At 40.9% G+C, this 20,820-nt stretch overlaps 1 protein-coding gene across 1 annotated transcript in view; it reads left to right on the forward strand.

Annotated features, from left to right (window-relative positions):
• Positions 1–20,820, forward strand: part of TAF3 (TATA-box binding protein associated factor 3) — a 123,264-nt gene that overhangs the window by 92,598 nt on the left and 9,846 nt on the right. The window contains exons 3-4 of the mRNA XM_065626694.1: positions 729–2,533; positions 7,528–7,610. Coding sequence (XP_065482766.1) covers positions 729–2,533; positions 7,528–7,610 — 1,888 coding nt within the window. The remainder of the gene's footprint in view (positions 1–728; positions 2,534–7,527; positions 7,611–20,820) is intronic.

Here is a 20,820-nt window from a genome sequence, read left to right on the forward strand (position 1 = left end):
CATTCCTCTGGCAACATTAATTTCATTTTGCTTTCACTGCGGCAGGAAGGCAGCGCACCGACTCCAGGGTTGCTCCGTGGTGCAAACAAAACAAAGGCATATCATCATAACAGATAACGTCCATGTGCAGCGAGCGCTTAAGATGGTACCAGAGGCAGAACCTGGCAGGTTGAGTGGGGCTTAGTCCTCTGCTTTAACCTTCAGACTGTGCTGCTGCAGGAAAAACAAACCAGGTTTAGGAAGACATTTTCCTAGTAGTTAATCTGCGGTCAAAATTGTGTGATATATAAGCAGGACAGATCATTCGAGTGAATTTTACTTTCATGTCTGCTTTGCGTTCTGCTTTGTTACAGGAAAAAATGCTTCAAGGTTCATGTTATTGTAATCCCACCAACTTCAGTAAGAAATAATCGGGATGTTTTTTAGGTAGAACTGACACCTTGGACCTTCTCCACAAGGTTTACCACCATTTGTGAGCTCTGCCTTCAGATCCTTTGCTCATGGGTTTGACATTACACCACGATGAGGGCACCTGCCACTTGTGGTGGCTGATGCAAGACAGAGGAGATGCAAGACTTTCCTTCCAAGTAGAGGAGTAAGAAGCTGTTAGGTGGCCAGTTATCTCTTATGGGCTGAGATACATGTGAACATTTGCTCTGATGCCTGTTTGTTTCTGTAAAACACATTTTCATTATCCTAATGCTTTTTTAAAATGTTCTTTCTTACAGAAGAGGAAGAGGAACAGGTGCCTACTGATGGAGGTACATCTGCAGAGGCCATGCAGGTACCACTGGAAGAAGAGGGAGATATGGAAGAGGACGAGGCAATTAATGATGAGAACTACTTGAGCAAGAGACCATTAGAAAGTCCTGATGCTGAGGAATTTCCACCTGTGAAACGGCCAAAACCGTCCGTTTCCTTGGACGGAGGTTTGGAACCACGTGAGCCTCTTAGCTTAATAAATACTCAAAAAGTACCACCCATGCTTTCTCCAGTTCATGTTCAGGACAGTACAGACGTACCCCCTCCGTCACCAGAACCACCAATGTTGGCTCCCATTGCAAAATCGCAAGTGCCAACCCCCAAAACTTTAGAGGCAAAGCCGTTTGTACCCAAAACAAAGTCCAAAACAAGTTCTCCAGGACAGAAGACAAAATCACCTAAAACTACGCCCTCCCCAGTGGTAACTGGAAGCCCCATACGTTCACCAAAACCTGGTTCCAAAGAAAAAAAGTCACCAGGTCGCGCCAAGAGCCCAAAAAGTCCGAAAAGTCCAAAGGTTCCTGCTCATGTTCCCCAACCACCTGTCAAGCCTGAAACACCAAGTAGAACCCCTGCGGCTGCATTAAGTGACAAGATAGGAAAGGAAAACATTCAAGTAAAACAAGGACAGACGCCACCTGAGCCTGCTGCCAAGCCAAATATTGAAAACCAGACTAAGAAAGCACCAGTAATGGACAAGACCATTGATGATTCAATTGATGCTGTGATTGCTCGTGCGTGTGCAGAACAAGAACCGGATCCCTTTGAGTTTTCCTCTGGTTCTGAATCAGAGGGGGAAATTTTTATCAGTCCTAAGAGACTTTCTGTTTCAGAGACTACGACTCCTAAACCTTCTGTTTCTGCCAATAATGCAAATAAGGCAGGAGCGACTCCAATACCTCCCTCAGGTGGGACTTCAAGTTCAGACATTTCATGGACAATGGATGACTCAATTGATGAGGTCATTCGAAAGGCAAACATGGGGACACCTTCTAATCCTCCTACCAACTTCACTTACTTCTCCTCTCCTTCCGCTTCACCGCCAACTCCAGAACCTCTTATCAAAGTCTATGAGGAGAAAACCAAGTTGGCTTCATCAGCAGAAGTGAAAAAGAAGTTGAAAAAGGAGCTGAAGACAAAAATGAAGAAGAAAGAAAAACAAAAGGAAAAAGATAAAGAGAAAAACAAGGAGAAAAATAAGGAGAAGGAAAAGGGCAAGGAGAAGGACAAAGACAAGGAAGGAAACAAGGAAGCGAAATTTCAGTGGAAGGAGCTGCTCAAAGATGAGGATCTTGATCCTTATAAATTCAAGCTGAAGGACTTTGAGGATGCTGACACAAAAGTAAAGTTGAAAGATGGCAATACCAAAAAAGAGAGAGAAAAACATAAAGATAAAAAGAAAGAGAAAGAGAAAGGCAAAAAAGACAAGGATAAGAAAGACAAAGAGAAACTTAAAGATAAGGGTAAGGAAGATAAGATAAAGGCTCCATCAGCACCTCTTGTGTTACCTCCCAAGGAAATGTCTTTGCCCTTGTTCAGCACACCAACTGCCATGAGGCTTCCCAGCATGTTACCTTCCTTGTCTCCAATGCTTCCCGAAAAACTGTTTGAGGACAAAGAGAAACCAAAAGAGAAGAAGAAAGACAAAAAAGAGAAGAAGAAAAAGAAAGAAAGGGAGAAGGACAAAGAAAAGGAAAAGAAGGAGAAGGAAAAGGAGAGGAAAGAAAGAGAAAAGAAAGAGAAAGAAAAGGAGAAACACAAACATGAAAAGGTAAGCTGTTTCGATGAGTTGAAATGGCATAATTGCCTGAAAAATGCACGTGGATTCCTGTATTTGCTGCTGAGCGTTGTTTAAGAGCTTTGAGGAGACGTGTGATTACAGGTTTGGTATTTTTTAAAAATAACAGCTCCATGGAAGACGTCCCCAAAGGCCTTCAGGGACTGTCCCACCTCTTTGGAAGATAAAACAATGGAAGTTCAATTTTGTGAATTTGAAATGTGAGATTGTCTTGCTGGTTTTCCTCCGTTTACATTGAAAAGTTTGGGCTTGGGCTCAACAACAGCACACGCAAAAATGTAGGTAGTGTTGCAATGCACAGATTTTGTTCTGTAGGTTTCCCTTAGTAAGACCAGCAACCATATACTTTAAATTTAGTTTCTAAGAGTCTATGTTTCAAAGCTTGTACAAGTCTGTAAATTACAAGGTGGACAGAAATGAGGTGCCTTCAAATAAACAAGTTCACCAGTTATCTCGTGTTCAGAAGAGCTGCTGAATCCTCTCTTTGCACTACCGCCCCCTTATTGCCCCCATTCGTTTGAAGTAAGAAAATTGTTTTCAAATTATGGTCTAAATGTTCACATGTCACCTTTCGTTTTGAGTCTTATGCTTGAGAGAGAGAAGGGGAGAGCTGGTTTTCAAGTGGGTTGAACTCCTTCCACTCCTGTAACTCTTAGTGATTTCCATCAGCCAAAGATAATTTATTTTTTCCAATATCACCTAATCTTCAGAATATATTTAATATTTGAGAAATGAAACCAGCGTATTTGCATGTTATCAGATTTGAAATCCCATTAGAAACAGCTCCCCTAATTCAAGGCTTGCTCTAATTTTTTGTCACTTCACCTTATAATACGCATTAAATTGTTTAAAAAAAAAAAAAAAAGAAGAAAAGAAAGAGATCGTCTTCATACGTGATAACCTTCGATACAGGATTTCCTAAATCTCCATCCTTAGCATTAGGAAGCACTGTGTAAGTTCTGGTTTTACCAAGGTGCTCTTTACATCTTGCTTGGTGTATAATACTCCGTTCGTACAAGCTCAGATTTGGGACATTCCTCACTTTCCTTTTTTGCCACTGCACCCTATTGTGCTACAAGCTGGACTTGAAACAAATGGCCGATTTCAAAACTCAACATAGTTTTTAAGCTGAAAAATGTTTTTTCAGTGTTAAGATAAATATTTATCTATATAAAATAGAGAATAGTTGCTTGTTTTTTCATACATTTGATTTTGCATTTCTTCTGCAAGTCTGTTTGCTCTAGAGCAATATAACAGGTACACAAACAAGTACAAACTGGTAAAGCTTCGGTATAGACTGAACATATATATGTATTAGGAAGAGGAGATCAACAGTAATAAAAACTTGGACAAATTAAATTGACAAAGCTGCCCATTACATTGGCAAAAAGTCCCTGTCAAAAGATAAACTTTAAAGCTAGAATGCATGAAAGAGTCCCCAGATAGAATTAAAATTTAAACTGATTCTTGATAGATAAGCTTTTTTTAAATCCACATCTTGCTGCAAGTCAGGATTTTAAAAATAAATTTCCCCTTTAAATCTCTTGAGCGATTTTCATTTTTTGCAAGGCCGCACTGCTGGTGTCCTGGAAAAATGGAGAGTTAGAGCTTTATCAGTTGGTGCCCTGAGGTATGTGGCAAAGAAGCTAAATCCTTGAAGATTAGCAAAAAAAATGCAGCACATGGCAATAAGGGGCTTATATGACTACTAGTATTAGTTCAGGTGAAAGAAGTATTGCTTATACATAAAACTGGACAAATCCACTGACAATGTATTTTTAGTTAGCTACAAAGGAGTCTTATATTGCTGGACTTTACCTCTTTGGTGATTTGGGAAGCTTAGTAATCCACTGTAAATGCTCTTCTGCTGGCCCCAATTCCCAGTATTACTCCAGAATGCTGCTCTTTCGTTTTAACCCCTAAAAGTACATGTTTCCTTAATTTAGCTTTTAGGTTACACAATGACTTATTTAGCCAGTGGTTGCGTTGTAAGAGCGAATGATCAAGTTACTGCTCGGACCCTTAACCTTGCACGGCGCGAGCACAACCCGCGAGATGATTTTGTGGGTTAACTGCAGTTTCAGCTCTTGATGGCCAGTAGAAAACATCAGATTTCTATTTCTAATATTGCCATACTTAAACAAAAGAGTCACTTAACGGTAATGTTTCCATTTTTGAGTATTGTTATAGTTATTACGTAAGTGTGCATCCCATCCTGTTGGGGAATTGACACTTTTTTATCAAGTTTTCCCTGTAATTTTGCCCCGAGCTGCTGGAAAACACAGAACAGCAACCAGTACTCTGCAAAAATGGCAAAAAGGTGAAGCCGAAGGCTGCACGCTGGAAGTGATGGGTGGTGGCACCAAGGAAGAGGAGTTTTTTGCGCAGGGCTTGCCGGCAGCTCCGTGCTCTGCTGTGAGTGTTGGGGTGCTGCTCCTGGAGCCAGAAAAGGAGACGGTGAGCTGTGCGCTGCCTGCTAAATTAAAAGCAGACAGTTGAAGCGGTTACACCTCATTCTACGATGGAGATTACCGGGCGTGCTGTAGGAGTGACTGAGCAGCTCACGAAGCGGCTGCTGACCCAGTTTCAGCTAACCTTAATACACTGAGCTGTAAACTAAAGCAGTTACGGAACTGCTTCGTGAGAAACGGAGCCATCCGCGCATCAGGACTTGCCAGAGCTGCTCCAAAGTTAACTCGTGAGTCAAAATCCTGGCATTGATGTAGAGGAAAAACCACGATATCCAGGATATAATCGTAGAATAGTTTGGGTTGGAAGGGACCTTCAAAGCTCACCCAGTCCAACCCCTGCCATGAGCAGGGACATCTGCACCAGCTCAGGTTGCTCAGAGCCCCGTCCAGCCTGGCCTGGGATGTCTCCAGGGATGGTTCATCCACCACCTCTCTGGCCAACCTGGGCCAGGCTCTCACCACCCTCAGGGGCTACAATTTTTTTCTTTATACGCAGCCCGAATCTCCCTCCTTTAGTTTAAAACCATCACCCCTTGTCCTATCGTACCAGGCCCTGCTAAAAAGTCCGTCCCCATCTTCCTTATCGACCCCTTTAATTGTGAATGCTTCTTAATTTTCCCTCTGCTCCAGTCATGCAAACACTACACATAAACCCATGTTGTAGAAAGATACTTTATCTCCTCTTGTATCAAAGAATAAGATTTCGGGTTGTTGTGGAGCCCAGTTTTCCTCTCAGGGCAGACTGCGATATTGGCATCTGAGCTTAAAGAAGTGGTTTATGTGTTTATCTTCTGCCACATGAGCCCACACCACCGCTGGTTAGAACATCTTGGTCGAACAGAAATAATAATATAAAAGACCTTAATGTGAGGGATAGATGACATGAGTATCTTTCTGTACTGTGTGCTGGAAGCTAAGTAGCAGTGCTTGTCCTGGGAAGTTTTGGATTTGAAACAGGCACTACAGAAGGAGGAAAAACCTGCAGGAAAGGAGGTGAAATAATCTAAGGCATGTGCCTGAGCCTCCCGTACCCAGGGTTCAATTCCATGTCTCTGTCCAGTGGCCGATGCTACAGATAAAGATGATGGGAAAGCAGTTAAGGGACTTGCCTGTGGAAAGTGGCAGTGAAATTGTTGCAAGCATTAAGATCTTCAGAGGTAAAAAAGCCTTGCAACACTCCAGAGGAATGACATAACAAAAAAATGGTGCTATACAGACAAAAGAGAGAGGCCTGTGAATTAGGCTAATACATATCCATGGAGAGCTTTATTGAAAAGCGTGGCTAACTGTGTCAAAACAGAAATACCACTCGAGCTGCAGCCCTTCTCTCTCTGGAGTAGACATCTCACAAGCAGCTCCGATTCTTTGGGCAAGGTGCGTGGCACGGGACTCAGTCATTACTATTCCTCAATGTAAGTCCTAATTGAGTCCTCCCACTCTGGGCTGCTCTGTCCTGCGCTGCTTTCTGTGCTTTGAATTGATTGTTTGCTCTCCATTTCATCACGAAAGCTTTTTTAAAACAGATTTCTCCCACTGAGAGTCGCTCGGGTTTCCATTTAGTGTATGCATACTATTTTTTGTCTCTTGGAGTTCCTGGACCAGATTCAGCTAACTGGTTATTTTATTAAATATGATGATACACATGCTCAAAATGAGATCAATCTCCCTCTCTTTCTATATGTATGTGCATATATAATGTATATGGATATATGAATATAGGTTGAGCAGCTTATGTACAGAGAATTATTACAGTGTCAACTGTAAAATCGGAGATAATTCTATACAGGTTTTGCAAAGCGGTAGCTCAATGGGAGTTGGTTATTTTGACAGATACTGATTCAAAGACTTTAAGGACATATTCAAGTGGTCTAAACTCCACCAGATACTGAGGTTGGAAATCAGGCCATTTGAAAAATAGCCATTAGAAACCTCAGCCTAATTGCATTAAAAAGCAATGGTTCTGTTATACCTGTGTGGATAAGCACTCTCATAAAGTAGTCAGTGTTGGTGCTTGGGGTTTATTTGCTTGCTCGGTGTCTAATTTTAATTCAGGAGGGTCACAGCACATTTATGTGGTGAACTTGGGAAATAATTGAATTTAAACCTTCAAAAAGTGCAAACACTAGTGGGCATCTATCAAGGTCAAAGCATTTCATGTCATTGTTTAGAAACATACTGGGGGTTTTTGTGTCTCTAGAAAAATAAGGAATCGGGAAGACTTGTTAACAAAGTGTATGAGCGGGTACAAATGCAACAAATTTCAAGTTGACTTTTCAGCATAGAATTGAGATTTGTGATTTTCTGTGGCTGGGAGCTCCCAACAAACTGACCATCCATGCTACAGCACGAAGCGTGAGAGCGCGGTGGTTGGTCTGTCATAGGTCTGTCTCATCAAGCTGATACACTCTGGTTAACTCCATCAGTGCTTTCATGTAATTAATATATTTTGGGAGTCTGCTTGCAGTCTTTGATTCATGATTGTGTTCCTTTGTACAGATAAAGGTGGAACCAGTTGTTCCGGCTCCGTCACCAGTTATTCCTCGGCTGACGTTAAGAGTGGGTGCAGGCCAAGACAAGATGTAAGTACAAATAAGTCCATCTGCAAGGTGTCTGCTTACCACAGTTCCCCCTCTGTCACTTGCGGTAGCTCTTATTTTTGGTGGGAAACACTTAAAAATGAGTGGCAAAGGACGTTCATACACCTATTACATCTTTTGACCATTCTAATGAAAAATCAAGAACACTTACCAACAGAAACTTTTTGGACGTTTTGCCCTTTTCTTCTACTCTCCCATCATCTTCCATCCATCCTACACTGTTTCCCAGTCCATGCCTTTCTAGGGCATGGATTTACAAGACTCCATCTAGACTTCTGTGCTGCCTCCAGTGACATTTAGTGAGGCTTCCGTAACACATAGTTATCCCTAGGATAACCTACAGCCAAGTTTCACAACGCTCTTCAGCTAACAGTTGTTTTATGCTTTAAAGCATAACATTTGAAATTCCTTTATACACCTCTGTTTCATTATAACTGTTGATGATTATTCATGAGTGTACCTAACGCATTTCAAATGGTGGTTCATTAGCTCCCTAATTATTGAGTGCTGTTGTACAAATAATAGTTACTTTGTACTGGATGAGCATAAATAGGATGATCCCTATCCTGAGATCACACAGCATAAACAGGTGGCTGGAGAGGCTGGGAAAACCATGCATCACGGGGCTTTTCAGGCTGGTCCTGCGTAGGTATGTAAAGGTTTTCTTTTCATCAGGCTTTTCATGTTGTTTTTAATGGCTCAGAGCACACTTTCATGTCTGATGGTAAACATGAGCACCAAACAGATTTTTCCTTCCCATTCATCGCATTAATTATTGCTAATAACTTAGTTTCTCTTTTACAGCCATTATGAACTAAATCTCCTAATCGCTAATTTTTCTGCTTTATAAGTTAAATGGCGTCTTTGATGATTATTTTTTTTTTTCTGTGCTGTTGGACTTCTCCTCAGTAGGAGAAGACTGTAGGAGAAGTAGGAGAAACACTGTGAGTTTTACTGGTTTGAAGTTGCTATGGGACTTCAGTCATTTCTTAGTTTCTATGGGACACCCCCCACCGCAAACATCAGGGCTTTTTCCTGCTCTTCAGTCATTTCTACCTCCTTCTTTTCACAATATTCAAGTGTGATCTAAAATTTCTGTGCCTCAAATTGCTGTACAAAAGCTCTGGCTTTCTCAGAACCGTTATCTGGCCTGCTATGCAGATTTGGATGTGCACACATGAAGAGAGTGTCCCTTCAGAGCCCACAAATCTATTTTCCTCCTTGAGGAACTGCAAATACCTTTAAACTCCTCTTTTTCAAGGACTGTGCAAGCGTTTACATGAGGAAAATGGTCATAATTTCAAGGCAGAATTTCTAAATTAAAATTCTGAAGCCGTATTTTAGCACCAAAGAGTTGCCTTTGCTTCCCATCTTACTTAACCCCAGTTTTTCCTCATACCCACAAAAATGTTGAGACTCAGACTCCATCTGCTTCCTACAAATCACATGGGTACATCAGCAGCAGCCCTGCCAGCCCATAATGGGTCAGAGATACTGTCATCTTGTTTTATGGCCTTTTGGGAAACTCACTTCTATCCCAGTTTCCTTTTTGCGTCTTTAGTGGCACCTTGACCACCATCCGAGGACCTCAGATGTTGTGATCCTTAGCATGGTAGAGCCTAGAGTTTAAACCCCGACTCCAGGATGGGAGATACACAAAGCTGGCTTAGCTTGAAGTTTCTAGACAAAAATAGGGGAGAATTAAAAACCAAGGGCAAGATATTTGGGCCCAGGGAGTCCTGGAGGCAGATGGTAGGAAATGCTAAAAGTTGGTCATGCTCCAGCTCTCTGCAGCATCTGTACTGGATCTACGAGGGGAACTTCATCTTCTCCATGCGACACTCGTCTTTGAGATTGCTTTAGGATGTGTAACCAAACGAGGTTTGAATCATTAGTATTCCATCTCTAATTGCTTACTGGTTTCCCTTTTCTACCTTAAATATCTCCTCGCTGCCCACCATACCGGCACCCTGATGTTGTCCCGGTGTGATGGCTCTGTCACCCACTTGCACCTTCTGACTGACAGCAAACAAGAACTTGTGGAGCTTTGTAACAGCTTTGAGGATTTTTCATAGTTTCCCAAGGCAAAATCCAGGAAGAAATTTGCTGTTACACAGGTAAATACAGTTTGTGCCACATGGCTCTGGGAACTGGTTTGTGTTGCGGGTCAATCTGGTGTCTTATTTGGCAGGGCTTGTCCTACTCTAAATAATACTTTTACTGTCATCCTCAACAATTAATATTCAGCCTAAACTCAGAGCATATTTTAATTTTCACTTGTCGTGATCATTATGGAAAGGACTGGTGTGGATCTAAGGCAAAGCCTGTGTGTGGCTTGGACATCTCAAGTAAAACCAGAAGTCTCTGCAACCTTTATTTCAAGTTATTAGTTGAAAAGACCGTAGTAGGATAATCAACCTTTTAAGTAGCTCGCAACAGGCAGAAACAAAAGCTTTTGTTCTGCGTTATGTTAAGGAAAAGTTAAACTTTTGTTTCATCTGCGTTGGTAATGAAGTTGTGAATATCTGGTAATTATCATATAGAAACATTGTGTTTCAATTAGCATGTCTCTGGAGTTTACTGACATGGGATTGTTTGAGAATACCACGAATGGCCATGGAAAAGTATGAAAAAAGTTTTTGGGGATTCGTAGAATTCGATGAGTAAAAACTAAATGGACTAATGAGTTATTTCAGTTTCCTCTGTTCAAGAGAAGAGATGTTTAGAGGCTTTTGGAAGTACATAAGTAGCTGTTCAAGTGGAGATTGGGGAAACTTCAGATAAAACTTTAATCGAAGAATTACAGATCTTGGTGAGTCCATGAAGTCTTTCAGGTGTCTGAAGAAAAAGTGTCAGACTGATGGTGATTGAAATGGAGCTTCACATCACACCATAAACACAGCACAGCGACAGCAGCACGAGTTTACTCAAATAGTGCAGCAGTGGTGAGGAGAACACCTTTTCAGTAGCGAGCAGTTTATTCTCTGTCATTTTGCTTCTTGGCTCCTTTGAGCCAACATACAAAGCAGTGATGGTAATGGCAGAGAATTCTCCTTCTTTCTTGTTCCTGGGAATGCAAGTATATATTGCTCCTAGATTCAAAGTGATCTCTGCATTCAAGCTTGTCCAGTGTGCAAATATTCTCACAACACACATCAGTTCAAAAGAGACGACTATTAATAACGTTAGGTTAATACACACAAAAATGTAGTGTTGCTGAAGGATGGACAAACCAATATTGGAAAAACTATTCTACTTCAGGGTTTTTTTGCAAGTGTTTTAGCTGCACGGTAAAACAAGAAAGTAGATTATAATCAAAGCATTTCCATCTTAGTTGTAAACAATTACAGCAATGCTTGCATGGATGCCACATTAGAAGAAATTTACTGGATTCCATTCTAATGCAATTAGAGCTAATTTTGTTCTTTAAATGAATAAAAGGTCAGCTAGTAAATCTAGTTTATCTCAAGTCCAGGCTTCAATAAATTGTTTTATTTAATTTGTTGTAAAAGATCTTATCCTTAATGGGCCTAGCTCTTATTAGTTTGCTTGGGTTCTGAAATATTTATGACCACCTTTTTGGATATGATTTGAATGATATGTTGGGAGGGTTTTTCACTGTTTTTTTTTTCCACTCCAGTGTTATCAAGGTAGATTGCTAACTGAGTTAGTATAGGAAGGAACTAGAGATGCTATCTTTTTAAAAAACAAAACAAAACCAGCACAGCTAGTATAGACTTTACAATTTTAAATCAACTGCAAATGATGGGCAGAATTGAATACTTTAATTCAATTGCATCATGGTTTTGCTTTGTCTAGTTATTTTTCCTAAGCACAATCATTTTCCAAACACCTAAGTTTCTAAAAAGCAGATCTACTGATGGGGTGTTGACATTCCAGCCACTACCACAGTTGACATAAACTTCAGCAATAGGATGTGCTGTAATGTTCTATACATCAGATAAATTTATTCTACATTTAAATACAGTTTTTAAGAAAAAAACAATGGCTTTTGACACTAATGCGAGACCACAGAGCGGAGTACCACTCACTGGTGCTGTTTCAGTGCTTCTGTGACTTAGAAGCAGGATATATATTTTTCGTGAAATCGATTCTCCAAATTTGCCTTAAAATGTCAGGCTTTTGCTCCAGACTCGTACTGCGTTGTATCATAGCTCTGCCATCAACAGGGAACCTGGAAACCAGGCATGAGTTGGGGAGAAGACAGGTATTTTAACAGTGTTTAACTTCTAAACCTGACCTCCTGCTCTAATGAAGTTGCCCCTTGTCTTACATATTTTGAAGTAACTAGATATGTGACTTTCTCCCCCTAAAAATGAACATATGCTCAGATATGTGTGCTTACGCATCTATAAAAAATGTATATTAAATAACTTGTGGATTGTAAAATAAAATCCTAAAAGGATTAAGGGATAGAAAAATTTTTGTTATCCAGATATTGAATTGATGCCACTAAAGCTTTTTATCGCTTGGTGGGATATTATCAGTCCAAGGCCTAACTTGTGTTCATTTGAAGGCTCGCTCGGCTGCGTTATATCCCTGTGACAAAAGCCACCAGTATCACTGGCTGACATCCTTTGTAGGGAATCTCGAAGCCAAGTGCCAGTATAGACCAAATTATTTTGTGACCCGTAGATGGGACCTCTCTGTGTAATATGGGTGACCCAGAAGCTATCGGGACTAAGAGGACAAGGAAACCTGTCCTGTTCCTTCTGTTTTATTACACTGAGTTTCTGCAATCGTCCATCTGAGAACTTCTACCACAGTAAGGTGTTCATAGCACCTATTTTTATAAGTTGTCAAAAAGCAAGTGTCTGAAAAAGTGGAAGCCTGAAAGGAAATGCGGCTTGAGAAAATCTCCTCGTTGAAGCTGTAACCTTACCTGAAACACAGCTGGACTGTTGGAGGAGTTTATTTTTCATAAATTTACATGGTTTCGGTCATCGCTGCTGCTTGCTCAAGAATTTGGTATTTTAAGTGCAACCACAGTTGGGCAACAGAATTGCAGTAAACCAGTTCTTCATTCATACTTTTGGAAATTCTATACAATGTCATTATCTAACCCGCAGCGTACAGAGTACCATCAAGCTTTTTACAGGGTGATGTTCTCCAAAAAACAGATGCCTAAATGATGGATCTTCTTCAACAAGCTTAATTTACCTAAGAGTTGAGCTGCAGGCTCTCCAGAGATATACAATCAGACTTTAAAAAGGTAATGGCACCATGGGAGGAGAGGAGAAGAAAGTATTAGCAAACCCATCCATACATTTTTTATTGACCTGGTTGAGGACAATAAATTAGGCAAGGACCGTGTTGGTGTTCCCCTAAGCTCACTGGGGATCCGTTGTTGCTGCTGTAACGTGAATACTTTTTTTTTCAAAACTGCTCAGGCTCCCTGGGAGTTATGAAAAAAGCTGGATGTCTAAGACAGGACTTTGCCATTAGCTTCAATTAAACTAGAGTTCTGCCCTGGATAGTTTCCAATAATGCATCTTCATTTTACAGTATCATCGCTGGTGAATATTCAAGGATCTTTCGTTTTTAATAGGGTTGTTCTCGTCCAGATAAATCAGACCGTGTGAAGAAACTTTTGAACTTTGGGTGCTATTTTGTGGAGAGCAACTCAGACTTAGATAATTTAGTTTACTGTCTTCGTAACATTTGCCCACAATAGCTGAATAATGGGGTTCATTAACGTCCCTGTGTAGGCACATCTAAATTGTTTGCCTCGAGCCTTGGCTCCCTACGCGTGGCCGAGAAGGAAAGGATTCGCTTTTTATTGACTTGTCAAGCCATAGGTTTGCATTCCCAGCCAAGTAGCTCCTGACCCGTTCCATTTATTTCGCTGTTTTTGTAGTGGGGCAACAGGTAAAGGAATCCTGCTGGAAGCCCCTCCTTCCGCACGTTTCGATGAATAAAAGCAGTGTTTGGAGCAGTTAAGGCACCGTGACCAAATCCTTCAAAAAACGTAATGCAAGCAGCATGGGGCTATTGTGGGACACAGCTGTAGGCGGTGTTGGTTACCCTGCGAGACGCTGCTTATTCAACAGAAAGCTCTGGAGGAGAACTTATTGTGGAATTAAATAGGAGGGAAAAAAGTGATACTTCAGGGAGAAAAATGTAGAAGGGGAAACCGCTGTTTGGGAAAATTAAATAATAGAGTCCGGGCAGCGAAAGTCTCTGTTTATTGCAGTGCCAATGGGCAGCCCAATTATTTTACGCTGCAGCACTTAGCAGAAGAAAGCCGTGTGAACTGTGTGTTAACAGAATTAACGTTGTGGATGTCAGTCCAACTTTTGGTGTAAGACAGAAAAGAGTGTGTAACGGTGAAATCGTTTTTGATATGATCAATAGACCACCCGAGTGAGGAGGCAGAACAATGAAAAATGATGTTGCTCTTCTCCAAGGGAGCAGAGGTGTGCATAAGGAATTCCAGCGATCTCTACAGCTTTCATAAATCTTTTTGCGTGTGTGTTTGTGTGTGTGTATACATACCCTCATTTTTCTGTTCTGTAGTCTCTTAAATTATAAGAGCTGGAGGACTGATTTTCAATACCTTTTTAAATGCTGAACGCATTTTAATGAAGCTATTGTCTCGGGTATGTTTCATATCCCTTTCCCGATTTTTCTTTTTTAGTGTAACACATTGGCCCCGATCCTGTAGTAAAATCCCCATGTGTGGTCTTGCATCCATCCATACGTCTGGTTCACTTGGATGGAGGTACCCCAGCCTCTCTCTTGCTGCAGGATTGCAGCTTTTACATGAAAAAAAAAAAAAAATGCAGAATTCCGTATCCCTTTTACCAAAACAAATAAACAATCATTTTTGTTTATATTTCTAGAGGTGATTTAGAAGAGTTTTTTTCTTCCTTGGGTGTGAGTTATTTCCAACTTCAGATGTAGTCCTCAGCTTTTTTTTTTTTTTTTTTTAAATTACTGAAGCCACCCCAACTAATTATTCATCCTGTTTATGGTAGGTGGTAGGCTGTGGAAAATTATTTTCATTTTGCTGCTGGCCACATTGGGTGATGAATCCAAAAGTGAATCCATAAAAAGGCTTGAGTCATTAGAAAACAAAACAACTTACTGTGAGATTCTTTGATTTTGCTGCTTATTGCTCAAGAGTAAATAAATCATACACTGTATACCACAATTAAAAAAAAAAAAAAACAAAACCACTTCAGGCAGGTTTAGACACATAAGCGAATTGCTTGTGTAAATGGGCATGAGCAGCTGCCCTTATAAAGCACAACAGAAACCGATCAAATATGTGTGAAAGATTAGAAAGGCAGATGGGTATTTGTTTAGAAAATAGACTTTGCCTCCGTAGAAAATTACTGCAAGAGAAAGGTACTGATTTTCTTGTCTTTGGCAGAGGTGCTTCTTGTCATTCGCTCTTTTATTGAAGCTTTTAAACGGAATTGAGTAAACTATATAGACTCAAGGATTCAAAAAATAGTTCCTGGGAGCTGGATAGGGACAAGAGTAGCCGTCCGTAGACACGAAGAAAAAGCTGGTCCTACCTGGATCTAGTCAAATTGTCCTCTGAGCAATTCCTCTGTAGCTGTACAGAGCCTCCAAGTGCAGGACTGGCCTGTTTGCTTGATTCTTACAAAAAAATGTATCAGTAACAAGCTGGAAATTACAGTTTTGGAGGTTTCTGAGCCCATGCTGGCATTATTTTCTGGTAGTTAATAAAATCAATATTCTATACTAGTTCTCAGTAAAGAAGGTAGATGTAGGACTGGTTTATGAGCAAGCTTCTGGATTGTACATCGCGTAACATTTCCCAAAACATATGACAATAAAGGGCAGTTTGCAAGAAGCATGTAAGAGAAAGTTTGCAAAGAGCTCGTTGGCATAAACGTGTTTTCCCAGCTTCTGGTTTTGCTGTTGAGAGCTCAGCAGAAGGGGATAATGCCTGATGGTTTTCACATTGAAGCTCTGAGCAAGTTGTTATTGATGATAAGAGAGAAAAGAAGATGGAAGATACCAAGACACCGCATTACCAATTCAGTTTTGTTTTGTCAGACTGGCGATGAACCATCCGGAGATGTAAGTCAGAATGGTGAGAAAGAACGGGAGGGAGATTTAGGAGTCATCGGCAGAAAGGTGCTTGTGGTTGTTGGGAGAAATGCCCTGGTGTAACAGAGACAGAGGGTGGAGGCCGAGGGCAGAACTCTGTTTCACTTAATGTAATGGAAAAATAAACAGTAGAAAACTTGTAATTCAATTTCAAGAGTGCAAATGTCCATAAACCAAAGGAATTAGTTTGAAATGTCAGCTAGACTGAAGACCTAATGGATTCAAAAGTGATGGGGAAGGGAGCATTTGTAGGAGATGACTACCGAGTGAATTCTGTGAATAACTCCTTCCAAAAGGATGTTGGGAATAAGCATCTTACCTCTAGGAGAAAAGCACTGTTAGCAAAGAAGTTACATCTTCAAGACAAAAGACCATGGAGGTGAAGTCAGGCTTGGCGGAAGTCACGCCGAATTAACTATTGCGAAGGATATTGAGCAAATAGGAAAATAAGAGAAGAAGGGGGACCGTGGAAATGAAGAGAAGGACAAAATGAAGGATAATATAGGTATGAGCCCAGAACAGAAAGAATACTTGCCTGTGATCCTCTGTTCATTCTCTCCTTTACTGAGAACTAGGACAAGATGGGTAAGAGCAGTGGGTTGACAGCGGTGGAAATTAAACGTAATGAATTGGGTAGCAAAATATAGGAAATTTTATGCACTGAAATCAAGGAATGGGATAATCTTTCTCCCAAGTTCTGGAAGAACTGGCTCGTGAATTTGCAGACTCAGTGATAAGTCATTTTTAATATATTTGGTTGTATTTTAAAATGCAATGTTTGTTCAATCTATTTTTAATAAAAGAAAAAACAGAAGTGCTGAAGAAGAGAGAAAGGAAAATGTGATCTACACACCTGGTGAGAGCATTGCATATAATTATAAAGCAAATTTTGGAGGAAGCCTGATTAAAGGCTTGGAAGTAACCGGAACAAAACACAAAACAGAAGTAAACTATACCAACAGGCTTGATACCAATTTTTGATAAAGCAACTGATTTTCTAGGTTAACCTAGTCAAACTGCAGCAAATGTGCCTTGCAGTGGCTGATTTTTTTTGCTGTGCATCTCAGGTATCTGTTTCCACCACCAATGCTGAGAGCAACTGTCTCCACCTCCCAGAGTAGAGTCATTTCTTCTGGACTGGGGAAGCAGCTGCTGGGTGCAGGATCGAATCCCTTCCCCTCCAAGGGAAATTCTCAGCTGAGGTGGAAATGAGCCGGGACATACGCATGTGCATAGCTGGAATAAAGTTGACATCTATCCTACCACTGGGAGAAGGGATGCTCTCTTCTGGATGAACGAAAGATGGCAAATCCAAGCCGGATTTCAGGAAAATGTTTAATACTATCACACGGGACATTCATAGTGAAGCTGGCTAGATAGGGTTAGCAGGGGAGCTGCTCAGTAGTAAGGAACTAGCTCAAAGTCTGGGGACACCTTATTGCAGCCTTTCAGTATTTAAAAGGGGCCTTAAGAAAGATGGGGACAGACTTTTTAGCAGGGCCTGTTGTGATAGGACAAGGGGTGATGATTCTAAACTAAAGGAGGGGAGATTTGGGCCAGACATGAGGAGGAAATTTTTTACACTGAGGGCGGTGAGGGCCTGGCCCAGGTTGGCCAGAGAGGTGGTGGATGAACCATCCCTGGAGACATCCCAGGCCAGGCTGGACGGGGCTCTGAGCAACCTGAGCTGGTGCAGATGTCCCTGCTCATGGCAGAGGGGGCACTGGATGAGCTTTGAAGGTCCCTTCCAACCCAAACTATTCTGTGATTCTATGAAAGGAAGATAGGAACTGAGAGTTGTAAGAGAGCTTATCTAACCAGAGAGGAGGTTGCTAGTGAATGTGCTCAAGGATGTATTTCAGGACTGGTTTGATTTAATAATTTCATTTAAAATTTTGTCACAGAAGGAGGTAGAACACTGATGCTTTTTGTTGGCAGTAAGTTTGAAGGACCATGTCAGTACAAAAGAGGATCTTATGATTGTCTGGAAAGAACTGGATCCTCTTGAATAGAGGGGAAAATGGCACTTAATTCCGTAAATGAAAAATTGCAGTTAAGACTTTGGATTTGAAGTGTACCAGTAGAAACTTCAGCCCGAAGTAAAAAGCTGATCAGTGGGTGTATCACTACAGTAGGTGAATTAAGTGGTCAGGGGATTGTTAGTCGATCACAGAATGACAGAGTTGCCAACCATAGGATGCATTGCAAGAGATGATTTTAGCAGAGGTAGTGGAAGTGCCCAGGCCATCTATGAGAACCTATTTATACTTCATCTGAAATGTTATATTCAATTCTTGAAGGCAGGTTGTATTCAGGAAGGATGAAGAGCAGGTGCAGAAGAGGCTTTGGAGCACTGTTAGGGGGAGCATAGGGTGTCCGTGTTATCACAGAATCACAGACTGGTTGGGGTTGGAAGGGACCTCTGGAGATCATCCAGTCCAACCCACCTGCTAACGCAGGGTCACCAGAGCAGATCACACAGGAATGTGTCCAGGTGGGTTTGAATGTCTCCAGAGAAGGAGACTCCACAGCCTCTCTGGGCAGCCTGGTCCAGGCTTTGGCACCTCAAAGGAAAGAAGTTTCTCCTCATATTCAGATGGAACCTCCTGTGCTTCAGTCTGTGCCCATTGCCCCTCATCCTGTCGTTGGGCACCACTGAACAGAGTCTGGTCCATCCTCTTGACATCCGTCCTGGAGATATTTATAAACATTTATGAGATCCCCTCTGAGCTTCTCTGCTCCAGGCTGAACAGCCCCAGCTCTCTCAGTCTTTCCTCATAAGAAAGATTCTCCAGACCCCTAGGAGAGCATCTTTGTGTGTTTAGTCTAGCATGTGAAGAGGGGATATGATTGCTGGCTACGAGTACATCAGGCAAGTAAGCGTTTTGGAGGGAGAAAGCTATTTAAGCTAAAGAACAACGTTGGCAAAGAAACAAATGGGAATTAATTGTCTATGAATGTAGGCTGGAAATTAGAAGAGGTTGCTGTGCCACCAGAGCAGTGAGATCCTGGAACGAGTTAATGATGGGGACACAAAGATTAACTGGTTTTAAGATGAAGCTCAATAAACTTGTGAATGAGATTAGGTGACACGATGCCTGCAAAATCACTAGACTCACTTGCCTGAGAAGGGACGTTTGCAAGTTTTGCTGTAGTGAGGAAATGGAGAATGGACCATTGAACTCCATGTGCACCACTGAAGGTCAACACCCTTAGGTGGAAGTTGTGCCATTTGTAAGAGACCAGGCAGTGTCCACAAAAATGGATGACATCTTGGAATAAGTGTTCAAAGTTCATTTTCCTCGATAGAGAAGAATATCACATTGCAGGCTATTTATCACTTGGAAATATTTATATTTTTTTTAATCTCAGGTTTAAGTACTGAAGTATTTTCACTTGCAAAATTGCTAGAGGCTCCACTGGAAGTCTGATGTATTTTGGCACTCTGCAAATGCACGATTTGGTCATAGTGTGTATTTGTGGAGCTTGTATTTGCCAATATGACTTGTTTGCACAGAATAAAATATCCAGCAGAGCATGAGAGATAAAAACTAAATTTCCCTTTCTAAAAGTAATATGGGAATTAGCCTACATTACAGAGCTTAAATTACACTGATTCTCCTCCAGGGTTGGAAAAAAAATTTCAAAATCACCTCTAATCTGTGAAGAATCTAAACCATATGGAAATCTTCCTAATTCCCCTGGGTGTTTTTGACACTCTTACCCATAGATCTTAGATAATTTCTTTTTTTTTCTGTTGCAACCACCTCAGTTCCAGGTGTGAGATTTTTCAGTAATAAAATAGTTACACCACTTGACTTTCTAGCACTGAGGAATTGATAACAACAAATATCAATACTGATAGATAATAATATCACTTGTAATAATCCAGGTGAGTTGTACTAGTTTTGATTGTGTCAGTGAAGTTGATGGTGTCATTTTCCTACGTACAAAGACCCCTTTAGCTCCTGCTTCTTGCTTAAAAATAATTCAAGGGTTCAGAAAAGAATTAGGACTTTTCAAATGTTGTTTTTCCTTTGGGCAGAGTGTTTTGATATCAGGTTTGGAGCTCTGCCTCTGAGAAACAAAGATTGCTGTGATTTTTTTACTAGACCTTTCGAAGTACCGATACAGCATTTTTTTTGGAGCTCATCGCCCATAGCAATCAGTCAGCCCTGTGGTTCATATCCTATTTTTGAAAAGCCATTTCCTTTTGGTGCACACGTCTTTTCCCTGTGTTTATATGAAGCAGTCAATGGGGCTTTCAGCCGTAAGGATCAGAATGAAATCAAATAAATTACTTCCAAAGATAGGAAACCATTTCACACCTTGGAGCCTCATTTTGCTCCAGATGTAGCGTGTTACAGCTCATGCTGGTGTAGAGCCGATTGTAAACCAACTGACCTGTCGTGACACTTAAAATCTTGGTAGAATTTGCACTTTGCCTGCAAGCTGACACTTCGTTTTCATCCTGTTTGGGTTTGGATCTGTAGCTGTGAATGGGGTGATTGCCTCAGAGTAATGATGGAAATGGATTTTCGTTCATTCTTCCATTATATAGAATTGTGTTGGTACATGCATTCAGTTGTAAATGTGCTGAGGTTCTGTAAGAAATACAGTTCCTGCTAGCATTTAAAAAGAAATCCAAAGTTATTGTAGGTTGGACACCACCTGATACACAGTGTTTACATTAATTCTATCTTTTTTTTTTTTAAAGGGAGTGGTAAACTTTAGTTATGATTTAGGGAGGTTCTTATTACCACATCTATTCCAAGGGTTTTCTCACTCCTCTTCATTCTGGGGGAACTATTTTGATTCAAAAACAACTTTAATTGACTTTTTATCTTTCGGTGTAGAGTGTGTTTGTGATATACTGTCAGGCAAGCAGCCTGCACAGAAATGTTATTCTTGTCTCAGGCCTCTGAGTGTGTTGATGGTGGTTGATGTTCATCTGTATTTGATTGCCTAAAAAATATTAATCCGGCCTCAGTTTTAGAGTTTTTGAATAGGGGTGGGGAAGGAGGTGAAATTTCATCTTATTTAGTATTGTACTTGCAGACTTTTAATATACAAGCGCTGATTTTGA

This window comes from Caloenas nicobarica, chromosome 1 (assembly GCF_036013445.1).
Source record: "Caloenas nicobarica isolate bCalNic1 chromosome 1, bCalNic1.hap1, whole genome shotgun sequence".
Taxonomy (NCBI): domain Eukaryota; kingdom Metazoa; phylum Chordata; class Aves; order Columbiformes; family Columbidae; genus Caloenas; species Caloenas nicobarica.